Source organism: Haliotis rubra, unplaced genomic scaffold (genome assembly GCF_003918875.1).
Source record: "Haliotis rubra isolate DU_JTF1 unplaced genomic scaffold, ASM391887v1 Scf1, whole genome shotgun sequence".
NCBI lineage: Eukaryota > Metazoa > Mollusca > Gastropoda > Lepetellida > Haliotidae > Haliotis > Haliotis rubra.
In genome coordinates, this window is record NW_025764891.1 from 7,654,608 (window position 1) to 7,671,085 (window position 16,478).

At 42.4% G+C, this 16,478-nt stretch overlaps 1 protein-coding gene and 1 long non-coding RNA gene across 5 annotated transcripts in view; both read right to left on the reverse strand.

Annotated features, from left to right (window-relative positions):
* The window catches only part of LOC124278659 (hsc70-interacting protein-like), a 73,067-nt gene that overhangs the window by 28,428 nt on the left and 28,161 nt on the right, over window positions 1-16,478 (reverse strand). For all 4 annotated transcript variants that reach the window (XM_046714464.1, XM_046714528.1, XM_046714596.1 and 1 more), the window contains one exon: window positions 790-874. In XM_046714464.1, the coding sequence (XP_046570420.1) occupies window positions 790-874 (85 nt within the window). The remainder of the gene's footprint in view (window positions 1-789; window positions 875-16,478) is intronic.
* LOC124278919 lies at window positions 8,500-15,963 on the reverse strand. The gene is made up of 2 exons (XR_006899252.1): window positions 15,889-15,963; window positions 8,500-8,552 (listed from the first exon to the last, which is right to left on the reverse strand). It is a non-coding gene; the product is annotated as an uncharacterized LOC124278919 (long non-coding RNA).

Sequence of the window (16,478 nt, forward strand, 5' to 3'; positions counted from 1 at the left end):
GGGACACCAGAAATGGGCTTCACACATTGTACCCATGTGGGGAATCGAACCCGGGTCTTCAGCGTCACGAGCGAACGCTTTTACCACTAGGCTACCCCACCGCCCAAATGTGTCATGGATTGTTCTCACCAGTAAGATTTAGCTATTATTATAGGATATTTATATAGCGCACATATCCACGCACTGGTGCATGCTCAAGACGCTGGTATTTTTTCCCTCGATCATTGGATGTCAATATCAACTGCACATTGTATTAGCAATCTCATCTCCCTGGGGAGTATACAACTCTTGCTGCCACTAGGCGCACAGAGTTATTGTGGCTTTCTCATCCTCATGAGGTACCCATTCACAGCTGGGTGGACTGGGACACATAGTCACAGTACTTTGTCCAAGTTCACTGCACGTTGCTGTACCCGCAACTAGGTGTTTGCACGTATTCATGTGGCCACCATCTGGTCATATACCAATGGATTCGTGGGTTCTTTTAAGTGCACAGGGTTGTGTACTGTACACTAGGGGTTGTGACAACACAGAAAGAGTCTGCACACAAAGTTGACTCCAAGGTTTTTACACCCGGTCACAGGTGGGCTCGATCCCGGCACCTCAACCTCGCTGGATAAGTAGCCTGGCGCCTTTGCCAGCTCGCCCACCGCGCCCCTATCCATTTCAAGTTATTACAGTTTATGACCCTCCCAGTGATGCCTATATTAGCCACAGTGTGACGGACAGTTGTTCACCCTACTGTTATCTACTATTGAATATCACATTGATATACCAGACAATACTTACTTAGCCCTCTTGGCATACATGGCAGCAGACAAGGGGTTGTTCTTGATGCCTTCTGTGTACAGCTTCACTGCCTCATCTAGTCGACCTACAATAACAGTGAGTGAGTTTAATATATAGCAATATCACGGCTGGGGTCACCATAAATGGGCTTCACACATTGTACCCATGTTGGGAATAGAACATGGGTCTTTGGCGTGACGAGCGAACACTTTAGCCACTAGGCTACCCCACCTCCCCCTTAAATAACAGCATTATGACATCTCATGTATGGATTGTTTCATATTTTGGTATCCAGAGTTTGGCTGGCAGGTGAAAAAAATGATTCTTCATGCTGAACTATCTGAGTTTATTACCAACGAGGGCGAAAATATCGGGGTTAATATGTTTCATACGATGCCCTAGGGCAAAATATCACTTTGTCATGGTGATGTGACGTCATGAACAATGCTATGACATCACATTTCTTCTGTGACGTTGCATTAGACATGCAGTGATGGCGGGTAGCAAACCTATGTTTGAAAGTAGGTTATGGTTTATTGGGTGCCTAAAATATCAGTATATCCCTCGCTCTCACTCGGGAAATACCAACATTAGGCACTCGTGTTGTAAAATTAGTATGACATGGGCACTCATATAATATCCTCTATATCTTGTCATGCAGTGTTATTAATATTGTCTACACCTGTGTTCTGCTCATTACTTTTTGTCTCATGATACCCTATTGTCTTGAAGGTAAACCCATTGTCTTGAAGGTAAACCTATTGTCTTGACGGTAAACCTATTGTCTTCTCATTACCTATTGCCTTGAAGGTAAACCTATTGCCATCTCATTACCTATTGTCTTGAAGGTAAACCTATTGTCTTCTCATTACCTATTGTCTTGAAGGTAAACCTATTGTCGTCTCATTACCTATTGCCTTGAAGGTAAACCTATTGCCATCTCATTACCTATTGTCTTGAAGGTAAACCTATTGCCTTCTCAATACCTATTGTCTTGAAGGTAAACCTATTGCCATCTCAATACCTATTGTCTTGAAGGTAAACCCATTGTCTTGAAGGTAAACCTATTGTCTTGAAGGTAAACCTATTGCCATCTCATTACCTATTGTCTTGAAGGTAAACCTATTGCCTTCTCATTACCTATTGTCTTGAAGGTAAACCTATTGCCTTCTCAATACCTATTGCCTTCTCATTACCTATTGTCTTGTTTACCCATTGTTTTGTAGTAAACCCCACTGTCTTCTAGTTAAAGCTTCATCTCGTCATTACCAATCAGGGGTCAATTCAAGCATTTTTAACATACACTGGTTAAACCTGATATTTACATACAATTGCAACCAGTGCATGTTAATATTTTACTGTTCATAGTACACAGATTTCAACTGGCAAATAGAATGAGGAACTGGCTTGGACCAGTGACTCTGATGACTACAGTCTGTTTGGGTTCAAATGAGAACGATGAATGATTAAATATCTCGAAATACGGATAAGTGCACAAAATATAAATAAGACACATGGTCCTGAAAACCAACAGGATATGAAAAAGCGATCGAAATAAGAAACCATCATGTAATATTGTGCTATTTTCACATTTCACTAGGTTTGAACCCAAACGGATTATACAGACAGTGACTGAATTACTGTTTCTGTTCATGTCATAAAATTTTCTGAAGTAAAATATCAGACCCAGAATAAGTTTGCTTGTTCTAAAATATCAACATCCAAGGTGCATCATATATGATATCATACTGGTGCAACCTGTTTTTGTCTGGTGCAATGAAGTTATTTTAATTGCACAAGGTGAGGTTTCATTTCCTTTAATTAAGACCTTGTAGTGAAACCTATTGTCTTGCATTTAATACACATCACGATATTTGTTACTAATGCCCTGCTGTGAACGCTTTCGTCTCTTGTCATAAGCTGTTGGGAGTTAAATTTATTGTGTGCACATTTGTATATTGCAATGAAAACATTTGTCAAATTATGAATAAATAAGTGCTTTTCAGAACATATTTTTTCTACACTTTTTTCACAGTTGACAAACTGTAAACCCTTTTTTTCAAACACGCAACCTTTAGATGATACATATCAAGTGGTTGGACGTTTGCTGTAGTAGACTGTTGTTCCCATTCTGATTGAAAATCCTAATTAAAATGTGCTAACTGAATATATTACTTACAAGCAGGTAAAGAGCAAGTGTGTTTTTCAAATAACTGCAGTCAAACAATGGGTGCTCTTTAATGTCTTTTGAGTAGTATATACAATGTAATACAAATGTTAGGCATGCCACATGCAGCTCAGTTCATATGTGACACACTGTTGTAGGGTGAGTGGGCTTGATAAAACACTGCTCTGAACAATATTCCAGTCATATCGGAGGTCTTCAGTTTCATTTGGAGTGAGTGAGTGAGTATGGTTTTACGCCACTTTTAGCAATATTCCAGCAATATCACGGCGGGGGACACCAGAAATGGGCTTCACACATTGTACCCATGTGGGGAATCGAACCCGGGTCTTCGGCGTGACAAGCAAACACTTCAACCTTCAGGCTACCCCACCGCCCCAGTTTTATTTGGAAGAAAACTCATAGTGATGAAGGTCTGAGAAGTTTTCCACTTTGGCATTGCTGTGGAAGACAGTTCATGAATACTGCCACACTGAACCATCAATGTAGGTCAACATACCCTTTTGTTGACTGTTTTGACAGTGAGTGAATGAGTGAGTATGGTTTTACGCCATTTTTAGCAATATTCCAGCAATAATCACGGCAGGAGACACCAGAAATGGGCTTCACACATTGTACCCATGTGGGGAATGGAACCCGGGCCTTCGGTGTGACGAGCGAATGCTTTAACCACTAGGCTACCCCACTGCCCTCCAAGTACAAGGTCACACAGGAGTTAGTGAGTGAGATGGGTTTATTGCCAGTTCGAATAGTGAGTAAGTGAGTTTAGTTTTATGCCGCTTTTAGCAATATTCCAGCAATATCACGGCGGGTGACACCAGAAATGGGCTTCACACATTGCACCCATGTGGGGAATCGAACCCAGGTCTTCGGCGTGATGAGCGAACGCTTTAACCACTAGGCTACCCCACCGCCCCGCTAGTTCGAATAGTATTTCAGTTATATCACAGTGTGTCAGCTTGATGAGAGGATGATAAACCAAAAGATCCTAATGACAGAGTATATGGGATTCAAACCCAATTCCAACAGTTCCTTCCATACAAGCTACTGTGCCACCTCCACACTGAGAATGATTGAATAGATGTGGAGGAGAAAAGAGAGAAAACGCAAACCAACAAGTTCTTCACATTTATTGATCAATCAACAACAAATGTAAACAGACTAACACAACAATATTTAAGTCTGTAGTGTTACCATGGTGAATATCACATAGTTTTCGTGGCATGGTGTGTACCAAAATGGCAAGACAAGCTTTTACAAGGGTGGATATCTCCAGAAGAATATTTTTTATTTCAGCAACAAGGACAGCTTCACACATTATTATTATTAACTAGGACCTTAGCCATGAGGATTAAACACCTTGACCACTACCAGGTCACTTCTCAGTCTCTTCTTTTTACCGCATACATGAACAGGTATGTCGTTGACAGGTAAAACATTAAATGAAATAATAATGGGACATTGGATGAATGCAAATACAATCAGAATAAAATGTTACAAAATCAAACAATATTTCAAGATTGAAGACAGAAATTTATCTTTCATTCTTTCACCAGGGCCTAGATTTTCGAAGCTCTCTTAGCGCTAAGATAGTTGTAAGTCAATGTTAATGTATGGAACTTACGACTATCTTAGCGCTAAGAGAGCTTCGAAAATCTAGGCCCAGGATCTTAAAACAGCAGCATTTTAATCATATAGACTGTTCAGGTCTATGAACATACATGTATAATCATTAATACCAAATGGAAACACTTCGGCAGACATGTTGGATTAAAGGAGAAAGAACAGACATTTCATTCTATTTCACTGAGATATTATACACTACTTAACTTTTGATAAGGATCATCAGATTTTATTTAATAATTATACAGAACTTTTTTTATGAGTTTATGCAACAAGGACATTTCCTACCACCATATCTAGGCAATTCCACTTAAAACATTCGTATAACATGCTAATACAATGCTTGGCTGACTATTGTTTGTTTATATTTTCATTTACCATGGTCTTTGATGCCACCATACCCCAATACAGTGAAACAACCTTGTGCTTGTTACTGTAATTCATAACACAGGTTCCTTTTGAATATATATATTATTGCTTTTGCATAACAAAGCACTACTATTTATATATATAAATCCACATTATACATGTACATTGATTTTATCGGACAATCCTACCCACAGTACTTTGCCACAATGCATTCCAGATTCTGTGTATTTGCAATGCCGATCAGTCTTCAGGGCCCCGTTTCACTAAGCTCTCGTAAGCCTAAGATCTCGTAACTTTTCTCGTAGCATTTGTACTCCCTATGTTACAGTATAGGAGGTACGAATGCTACGAGAAAAGTTACGAGATCTTAGGCTTACGAGAGCTTTGTGAAACGGGGCCCAGGCATGTAAACATTTTTGTTACAAATCCTGACAGTCTTTCACGAAAGAACATGGTTTGCCCCGCATGCGCCAGAGAAATTTACAGTCTAATCGTTCAACTGCTGCTGCAAACAATGACAGGTGGGTCAGAGATCGACTCAACAACTGGTCATCCCAAGTTTTGAAAAGGTAGCTGACGGGCATGGGTGTACTCGTACCGGATAATTTAGCACAGAAACTGTTTCAAACGTTGTTACTGTAGTTGTTTTAATAGCTTAATTGTTTAGTGGTATCTAGTATTGACAGAGTTACATCCCTTAGCCCGTCCATGCTGTCAGCAGGTGTGCTCGAATTGTGACAAGTGTGATACTGTAGGTGCTTTTTTCGTCACTTATACCCGAGAATATTTAACTGAGTTTGACAGTGTATACATGTTTATGACTGTGATATTGTGTTACTAAATATGTGAAAATGTATGCAAAGTCTTTGGAATGGATCAATAAACTTTATGAAGACTTTTCATTTGCATAGAGCATGCAAGATGGAATCAGTGCCAAGGCGTCTCATACAAGTGAAGTCGAGTGCGAGCTGAAAGTTGCTACAAATGTACTTGTTGAACACCAAAGACCAGCCAACTGACACTCCCTGCAGTCATCAAGTTGCTGCCAGCTGTCTGCTATGATCATTCAAGCTGAGCAGGAAACAGACAGAGGAACGAGAAGAAATTCCGCCACCTGTCCAACTTCTGAGAAGAGAAGCCGGAACCGACCCTCAACTACATTCTTGCAGAATGCCAAGAATCACGGAAGGTGGAGGACATGGAGACCAAACAAGCTCAGAGTTCCCATAATAATTCTCCTGATATCACTGGACATGATCTACACACACTGATACACACTGCAGTTGATAGTACACCTGAAAGAATATGCATGCTCTCAAAACCTTAGCTTCAGACTCCCTTCCCCAAATAGACAGTGAAGTTCAGGAAAGATACCATATAGACCTAGTGAAGACTGACGTTTGGTTTTTAATACAGGAAAGATATAATAGAGGGCAGGAAATCGGGTCTTCAGTTTTTGGCGAAACTGCTATTGAGTTTTCGCCGCTTTTAGCAATATTCCAGAATCTGGGGACACCAGAAATGGGACAGACATGTCTGAAGTCTTTTCTTTAAACTAGGCTACCCAAGGTGAGCAAATAACCATGAAGGAGCACGCAAGACTGACGCACCCTGTTAACTTGGGGAATTCATCAAAGCCTTTGGCATGTACAAATCAGTGTTTAGTTAGGCGATCCCGCACTGCAGAGATGAGATGGACAAATATGAGTGGTTACTTGTGGATATGGCATTGCAGTATGGTGGATCACTGTTCTATGAATACTACTGCATGTTTGCAACCAGGGCAGCATCTTTTGTAGGCAAAGGCATCATCATCGACTGGACCCGCTTCGATACAGTCTCACGCACACGTCAGAATTCTGGTTTTGACCAGCAAGAAGGAAAGGAAAACATCTTCCACCCCTATCCCTGAAATCATGACTCTCATGGTCCACGTAATATCATTGAAGGAGATGAAGTTTGCAACAACTTCAATGATAGGGGTTACAAAAGAGAACCGTGCATCTTTGCCCACAAATGCATCACCTGCTATAAAGATGGGCATGAGGTCAGATGGACTGCCCCAAAACTACCTTCCGGAAAGAGAAGAGGAAGTGGCAAGAGACATATCCAGACAGTCCAAGATATTTTTTTATGGATTTAACTTCTTTTTTATTTCCCTCACAGCGTTTCGGGACCATTACAGATCCCTTCATCAGGTGAACGCCCAAGTAAATCCAGGTAAATCTGATGAAGGGACCTGTAATGGTCCCGAAATGTTGTGAGGGAAATAAAAAAGAAGTTAAATCAATAAAAATATCTTGGACATCTATATACAACTTCTAAATGCCACTAAAAGACATTATCCAGACAGTGTTAGAAAATGACCTTGGTATAAAGAACCTCATGGAAAACCCTGGATTACCCCAGGAAACTTGCTGAAAAAAAAGAAAGAAAAACATTCATAAGGACTTACATGAATATTATTTTTGTCCATTTCAAAGGCCATATATCTATAGAAAGGATGGAAGTGGAAAAAAACATATTTATCCCATCAATTAAAGTCAGTTAAGTCTTTGGTGTGAGGAGCGAACGCTTTAACCACTAGGCTACACCACCGCCCCCTGCTGACCATGAAGACCAGCAATCAGTAGGGAATATTTCTACGAAGGTATTATGTCATAATACACATATTGCTTTGCATATAGAAATTAATTCATATGTTAATATCATTTTTGGCAACTTATTTGGCCAAGCAAATGGGGAGACATGGAAAGAGAACAACTGTATTTCTATACTTCAAGATGAACATAGCAACACATTAGAGATCAGAGCTCAAGACTCAATATTGCGAAGCCCTGAAGAAATGGACTATTGTCAAGTATAATGTCAAATTCAATGAATCTCTTTTCCCCTTGTTCACTGTCAGGTGGTATTACACATCAGGATGAGTGCTCTGACCTCAAGATTCAGTACAGAAAGGTCCTGAGGTCCTGAAGGTAGGCACCTTTAGCCAAGGGTGATGAGACGTTTAAGGAAGTTCTCCTCCCTGTGTTTACTGTCAGGCAGCCAGGTGGCCACACATTCCAGATAAGAATAAGTGCTCGGACCACAACATTCAGTACAAGGTCATGAGGACCTGAAGGCATGCACCTATAGCTAAAGGTTATGAGGAGTTTAGAGAGGCTCTTCTCTCCATATTTGGTGCTAGGCAGGCACTCATTACAAACCAGAATGATTGCATTGACCTCCAAATTGAGAACATCACGCAGACCATGAAGACCAGCAATCAGTAGGGAATATTTCTACGGAAAAAATGTGTCATATAGTTTTGCATATAGAAATTAATTCACATGTTAATCTTAAGGTCATTTTGGTCATCTTATTTGGCCAAACAAATGAGAGGGTCATGGTAAGAGAACATCTGTATTTCTATAATTCAAGATGAAGATAGCAACACATTAGAGATCAGAGCTCAAGACTCAGTAAAATTGCGAAGCCCTGAAGACATGGACTATTGTCAAGTATAATGTCAAGTTCAATGAATCTCTTATCCCCTTGTTCAGTCAGTTGGCCACATATTAAACATCAGAATAAGTGCTCTGACCTCAAGATTCAGTTCAGAAAGGTCCTGAGGTCCTGAAGGCATGCACCTTTAGTTAAAGGTGATGAGGAGTTTAAGGAAGTTGTTCTCCCTGTATTTACTGTCAGTCAGGTGACCACAAATTACAGATAAGAATGAGAGATCGGACCTCAAGATTCAGGACAGGAAAGTCACGCAGTTCTGAAGACATGCACCTTTAGCCAAAGGTGATGAGGAGTTTAAGGAAGTTCTTCTCCTGTGTTTACTGTCAATCAGTCAGGTGACCACACATTACACATCAGCATGAGTGCTTTGACCTCAAAACTGAGACCATGACACTGACCATGAAGATCAACATTCAGTAGGGAATATTTCTACGAAGATATCGTGTCATAATAGATATATTGTTTTGCTAATTGAAATTAATTCACATGTTAATATTTTGGTTATCTTATTTGGCCAAGCAAATGAGGGAGACATGGAAAAGGAACAACTGTATTTCTTTTATCCAGATGAAGATAGCAACACATTAGAGATCAGAGAGTTCAAGACTCAACATTGTGAAGCCCTGAAGTCATGGACTATCGTCAAGTATAATGTCAAGTTCAATGAATCTCTTTTCCCCTTGTTCACAGTCAGGTGGCCACATATTACACATCAGGATGAGTGCTCTGACCTCAAGATTCAGTTCAGAAAGGCCCTGAGGTCCTGAAGGTAGGCACCTTTAGCCAAAGGTGATGAGGAGTTTAGAGAGATCTTCTTCCATGTTTGGTGTCAAGGCAGCCAGGTGACCACACATTAATGATCAGGATGAATGCTCTAACCTCAAGACTCAGTTCAAAAAGGTCCTGAGGTCCTGAAGGCATGCACCTTGAGCCAAAGGAGCTGAGGACTTTAAGGAAGATCTTCTTCCTGTGTTTACTGTCAATCAGTCAGGTGACCACACATTACACATCAGAAAAAGTGATCATGAAGATCAACATTCAGTAGGGACCTCAAGACTCAGTACAGGATGGTCCTGAGGTTCTGAAGGCATGCACCTTTAGCCAAAGGTGATGAGGAGTTTAAGGAGGCTCTTCTCCCTGTGTTTACTGTCAGGCGGCCAGGTGGCCACACATAACAGATCAGCGTCAATGCTCTCACCTCAAGACTCAGTTCAGAAAGGTCCTGAGGTTCTGAAGGCATGCACCTTGAGCCAAAAGTGAAGAGGAGTTTAAGGAAGCTCTTCTCCCTGTGTTTACTGTCAATCAGTCAGGTGACAACATATTACAGATCAGCATCAATGTTCTGACCTTAAGACTCAGTTCAGAAAGGTCCTGAGGTTCTGAAGGCATGCACCTTGAGCCAAAGGTAATGAGGAGTTTAAGGAAGTTCTTCTCCCTGTGTTTACTGTCAATCAGTCAGGTGACCACACATTACAGATCAGCGTCAATGCTCTGACCTCAAGACTCAGTTCAGAAAGGTCCTGAGGTTCTGAAGGCATGCACCTTGAGCCAAAGGTAATGAGGAGTTTAAGGAAGTTCTTCTCCTGTGTTTACTGTCAATCAGTCAGGTGACCACACATTACAGATCAGCATCAATGCTCTGACCTCAAGACTCAGTTCAGAAAGGTCCTGAGGTTCTGAAGGCATGCACCTTGAGCCAAAGGTGATGAGGAGTTTAAGGAAGTTCTTCTCCCTGTGTTTACTGTCAATCAGTCAGGTGACCACACATTACAGATCAGCATCAATGCTCTGACCTCAAGACTCAGTTCAGAAAGGTCCTGAGGTCCTGAAGGCATGCACCTTTGGCCAAAGGTGATGAGGAGTTTAAGGAAGTTCTTCTCCCTGTGTTTACTGTCAATCAGTCAGGTGACCACACATTACAGATCAGCATCAATGCTCTGACCTCAAGACTCAGTTCAGAAAGGTCCTGAGGTTCTGAAGGCATGCACCTTGAGCCAAAGGTGATGAGGAGTTTAAGGAAGTTCTTCTCCCTGTGTTTACTGTCAATCAGTCAGGTGACCACACATTACAGATCAGCATCAATGCTCTGACCTCAAGACTCAGTTCAGAAAGGTCCTGAGGTCCAGAAGGCATGCACCTTTAGCCAAAGGTGATGAGGAGTTTAGAGAGACTCTTCTCTCCATGTTTGGTGTTAGGCAGCCAGGAAGACACACATTACTGATCAGGATGAATGCTCTCACCTCAAGACTCGGTTCAGAAAGGTCCTGAGGTTCTGAAGGCATGCACCTTGAGCCAAAGGTAATGAGGAGTTTAAGGAAGTTCTTCTCCCTGTGTTTACTGTCAATCAGTCAGGTGACCACACATTACACATCAGCATCAATGCTCTGACCTCAAGACTCAGTTCAGAAAGGTCCTGAGGTTCTGAAGGCATGCACCTTTAGCCAAAGGAGATGAGGAGTTTAAGGAAGTTCTTCTCCCTGTGTTTACTGTCAATCAGTCAGGTGACCACACATTACAGATCAGCGTCAATGCTCTGACCTCAAGACTCAGTTCAGAAAGGTCCTGAAGGCATGCACCTTGAGCCAAAGGTGATGAGGAGTTTAAGGAAGATCTTCTCCCTGTGTTTACTGTCAATCAGTCAGGTGACCACACATTACAGATCAGCATGAATGCTCTGACCTCAAGACTCAGTTCAGAAAGGTCCTGAGGTTCTGAAGGCATGCACCTTGAGCCAAAGGTAATGAGGAGTTTAAGGAAGTTCTTCTCCCTGTGTTTACTGTCAATCAGTCAGGTGACCACACATTACAGATCAGCATCAATGCTCTGACCTCAAGACTCAGTTCAGAAAGGTCCTGAGGTTCTGAAGGCATGCACCTTGAGCCAAAGGTAATGAGGAGTTTAAGGAAGTTCTTCTCCCTGTGTTTACTGTCAATCAGTCAGGTGACCACACATTACAGATCAGCGTCAATGCTCTGACCTCAAGACTCAGTTCAGAAAGGTCCTGAGGTTCTGAAGGCATGCACCTTGAGCCAAAGGTAATGAGGAGTTTAAGGAAGTTCTTCTCCCTGTGTTTACTGTCAATCAGTCAGGTGACTACACATTACACATCAGAATATGTGATCGGACCTCAAGACTCAGTACAGAAAGATCCTGAGGTTCTGAAGGCATGCACCTTTAGCCAAAGGTGATGAGGAGTTTAAGGAAGTTCTTCTCCCTGTGTTTACTGTCAATCAGTCAGGTGACCACACATTACAGATCAGCATGAATGCTCTGACCTCAAGACTCAGTTCAGAAAGGTCCTGAGGTTCTGAAGGCATGCACTTTAGCCAAAGGTGATGAGGAGTTTAAGGAAGTTCTTCTCCTGTGTTTACTGTCAATCAGTCAGGTGACCACACATTACAGATCAGCATCAATGCTCTGACCTCAAGACTCAGTTCAGAAAGGTCCTGAGGTTCTGAAGGCATGCACCTTTAGCCAAAGGTGATGAGGAGTTTAAGGAAGATCTTCTCCCTGTGTTTACTGTCAATCAGTCAGGTGACCACACATTACACATCAGCATGAGTGCTTTGACCTCAAAACTGAGACCATGACACTGACCATGAAGATCAGCATTCAGTAGGGAATATTTCTACGAAGATATCGTGTCATAATAGATATATTGTTTTGCTAATAGAAATTAATTCACATGTTAATATTTTGGTTATCTTATTTGGCCAAGCAAATGAGGGAGACATGGAAAAGGAACAACTGTATTTCTTTTTATCCAGATGAAGATAGCAACACATTAGAGATCAGAGCTCAAGACTCAATATTGCAAAGCCCTGAAGTCATGGACTATCGTCAAGTATAATGTCAAGTTCAATGAATCTCTTTTCCCCTTGTTCACAGTCAGGTGGCCACATATTACACATCAGGATGAGTGCTCTGACCTCAAGATTCAGTTCAGAAAGGCCCTGAGGTCCTGAAGGCATGCACCTTTAGCCAAAGGTGATGAGGAGTTTAAGGAAGTTCTTCTCTCCTGTGTTTGGTGTGTCAGTCAGCCAGGATGGCCACACATTACTGATCAGGATCAATGATCTGACCTCAAGACTTCAGTTCAGGAAGGTCCTGAGGTCCTGAAGGCATGCACCTTGAGCCAAAGGTGATGAGGAGTTTAAGGAAGTTCTTCTTCCCTGTGTTTACTGTCAATCAGTCAGGTGACCACACATTACAGATCAGAATAAGTGATCGGACCTCAAGATTCAGTACAGGAAGGTCCTGAGGTTCTGAAGGCATGCACCTTTGAGCCAAAGGTGATGAGGAGTTTAAGGAAGTTCTTCTCCCTGTGTTTACTGTCAATCAGTCAGGTGACCACACATTACAGATCAGCCTGAATGCTCTGACCTCAAGACTCAGTTCAGAAAGGTCCTGAGGTCCTGAAGGCATGCACCTTGAGCCAAAGGTGATGAGGAGTTTAAGGAAGTTCTTCTCCCTGTGTTTACTGTCAATCAGTCAGGTGACCACACATTACAGATCAGCATCAATGCTCTGACCTCAAGACTCAGTTCAGAAAGGTCCTGAGGTCCTGAAGGCATGCACCTTGAGCCAAAGGTGATGAGGAGTTTAAGGAAGTTCTTCTCCCTGTGTTTACTGTCAATCAGTCAGGTGACCACACATTACAGATCAGCATGAGTGCTCTGACCTCAAAACTGAGACCATGACACTGACCCATTAAGATCGCAATCAGTAGGGAATATTTCTACGAAGATATCGTGGTCATAATAGATATATTGTTTTGCTAATTGAAATTAATTCACATGTTAATATTTTGGTTATCTTATTTGGCCAAGCAAATGAGGGAGACATGGAAAAGGAACAACTGTATTTCTTTTTATCCAGATGAAGACAGCAACACATTAGAGATCAGTTCAAGACTCTCAAGACTCTAGCCAAAATAATGTCAAGTTCAAATCTCTTTTCCCCTGACAGTCATGGACATATTACACATCAGGATGAGTGCTCTGACCTCAAGAAGTAGAATGTCTGAGGTCCTGAATGCACCTTTGAGCCAAAGGTGATGAGGAGTTTTTCTCTCCATGTTTGTTAGGCAGCCAGGAAGCCCACACATTGTCAGGATGAATGCTCTCACCTCAAAACTCAGTTCAGGTCCTGAGGTCCATGCACCTTTGAGCCAAAGGTGATGAGGAGTTTAAGGAAGATGCTCCTGTGACTGTCCTCAAGATTCAGTTCAGTGCTCTCACCCTCAAGACTCAGTTCTGAGGTCCTGAGTTTCTGAATGCACCTTTGAGCCAAAGGTGATGAGGAGTTTAAGGAAGTTCTTCTCCCTGTGTTTACTGTCAATCAGTCAGGTGACCACACATTACAGATCAGCATGAATGCTCTGACCTCAAGACTCAGTTCAGAAAGGTCCTGAGGTCCTGAAGGCATGCACCTTGAGCCAAAGGTGATGAGGAGTTTAAGGAAGTTCTTCTCCCTGTGTTTACTGTCAATCAGTCAGGTGACCACACATTACACATCAGCATCAATGCTCTGACCTCAAGACTCAGTTCAGAAAGGTCCTGAGGTCCTGAAGGCATGCACCTTGAGCCAAAGGTGATGAGGAGTTTAAGGAAGATCTTCTTCCTGTGTTTACTGTCAATCAGTCAGGTGACCACACATTACAGATCAGCATGAGTGCTTTGACCTCAAAACTGAGACCATGACACTGACCATGAAGATCAACATTCAGTAGGGAATATTTCTACGAAGATATCGTGTCATAATAGATATATTGTTTTGCTAATTGAAATTAATTCACATGTTAATATTTTGGTTATCTTATTTGGCCAAGCAAATGAGGGAGACATGGAAAAGGAACAACTGTATTTCTTTTTATCCAGATGAAGACAGCAACACATTAGAGATCAGAGCGCAAGACTCAGTAAAATTGCGAAGCCCTGAAGTCATGGACTATCGTCAAGTATAATGTCAAGTTCAATGAATCTCTTTTCCCCTTGTTCACAGTCAGGTGGCCACATATTACACATCAGGATGAGTGCTCTGACCTCAAGATTCAGTTCAGAAAGGCCCTGAGGTCCTGAAGGCATGCACCTTGAGCCAAAGGTGATGAGGAGTTTAAGGAAGTTCTTCTTCCTGTGTTTACTGTCAATCAGTCAGGTGACCACACATTACACATCAGAATAAGTGATCGGACCTCAAGATTCAGTACAGGATGGTCCTGAGGTCCTGAAGGCATGCACCTTGAGCCAAAGGTGATGAGGAGTTTAAGGAAGTTCTTCTCCCTGTGTTTACTGTCAATCAGTCAGGTGACCACACATTACAGATCAGCATCAATGCTCTGACCTCAAGACTCAGTTCAGAAAGGTCCTGAGGTCCTGAAGGCATGCACCTTGAGCCAAAGGTGATGAGGAGTTTAAGGAAGTTCTTCTCCCTGTGTTTACTGTCAATCAGTCAGGTGACCACACATTACAGATCAGCATCAATGCTCTGACCTCAAGACTCAGTTCAGAAAGATCCTGAGGTTCTGAAGGCATGCACCTTGAGCCAAAGGTGATGAGGAGTTTAAAGGAAGTTCTTCTCCCTGTGTTTACTGTCAATCAGTCAGGTGACCACACATTACAGATCAGCATCAATGCTCTGACCTCAAGACTCAGTTCAGAAAGGTCCTGAGGTCCTGAAGGCATGCACCTTGAGCCAAAGGTGATGAGGAGTTTAAGGAAGTTCTTCTCCCTGTGTTTACTGTCAATCAGTCAGGTGACCACACATTACAGATCAGCATCAATGCTCTGACCTCAAGACTCAGTTCAGAAAGGTCCTGAGGTTCTGAAGGCATGCACCTTGAGCCAAAGGTGATGAGGAGTTTAAGGAAGTTCTTCTCCCTGTGTTTACTGTCAATCAGTCAGGTGACCACACATTACAGATCAGCATCAATGCTCTGACCTCAAGACTCAGTTCAGAAAGGTCCTGAGGTCCTGAAGGCATGCACCTTGAGCCAAAGGTGATGAGGAGTTTAAGGAAGTTCTTCTCCCTGTGTTTACTGTCAATCAGTCAGGTGACCACACATTACACATCAGCATCAATGCTCTGACCTCAAGACTCAGTTCAGAAAGGTCCTGAGGTCCTGAAGGCATGCACCTTGAGCCAAAGGTGATGAGGAGTTTAAGGAAGTTCTTCTCCCTGTGTTTACTGTCAATCAGTCAGGTGACCACACATTACAGATCAGAATCAAGTGCTCTGACCTCAAGACTCAGTTCAGAAAGGTCCTGAGGTTCTGAAGGCATGCACCTTGAGCCAAAGGTGATGAGGAGTTAAGGAAGTTCTTCTCCCTGTGTTTACTGTCAGTCAGTCAGGTGACCACCGCACATTACAGATCAAACTTAGACCCATGACACCTTGACCATGAAGAATGCTCTGACCTCAAGATTCAGTTCAGAAAGGTCCTGAGGTTCTGAAGGCATGCACCTTGAGCCAAAGGTGATGAGGAGTTTAAGGAAGTTCTTCTCCCTGTGTTTACTGTCAATCAGTCAGGTGACCACACATTACAGATCAGCATCAATGCTCTGACCTCAAGACTCAGTTCAGAAAGGTCCTGAGGTCCTGAAGGCATGCAACTTTAGCCAAAGGTGATGAGGAGTTTAAGGAAGTTCTTCTCCTGTGTTTACTGTCAATCAGTCAGGTGACCACACATTACAGATCAGCATCAATGCTCTGACCTCAAGACTCAGTTCAGAAAGGTCCTGAGGTCCTGAAGGCATGCACCTTTAGCCAAAGGTGATGAGGAGTTTAAGGAAGTTCTTCTCCCTGTGTTTACTGTCAATCAGTCAGGTGACCACACATTACAGATCAGCATCAATGCTCTGACCTCAAGACTCAGTTCAGAAAGGTCCTGAGGTCCTGAAGGCATGCACCTTGAGCCAAAGGTGATGAGGAGTTTAAGGAAGTTCTTCTCCCTGTGTTTACTGTCAATCAGTCAGGTGACCACACATTACAGATCAGCATCAATGCT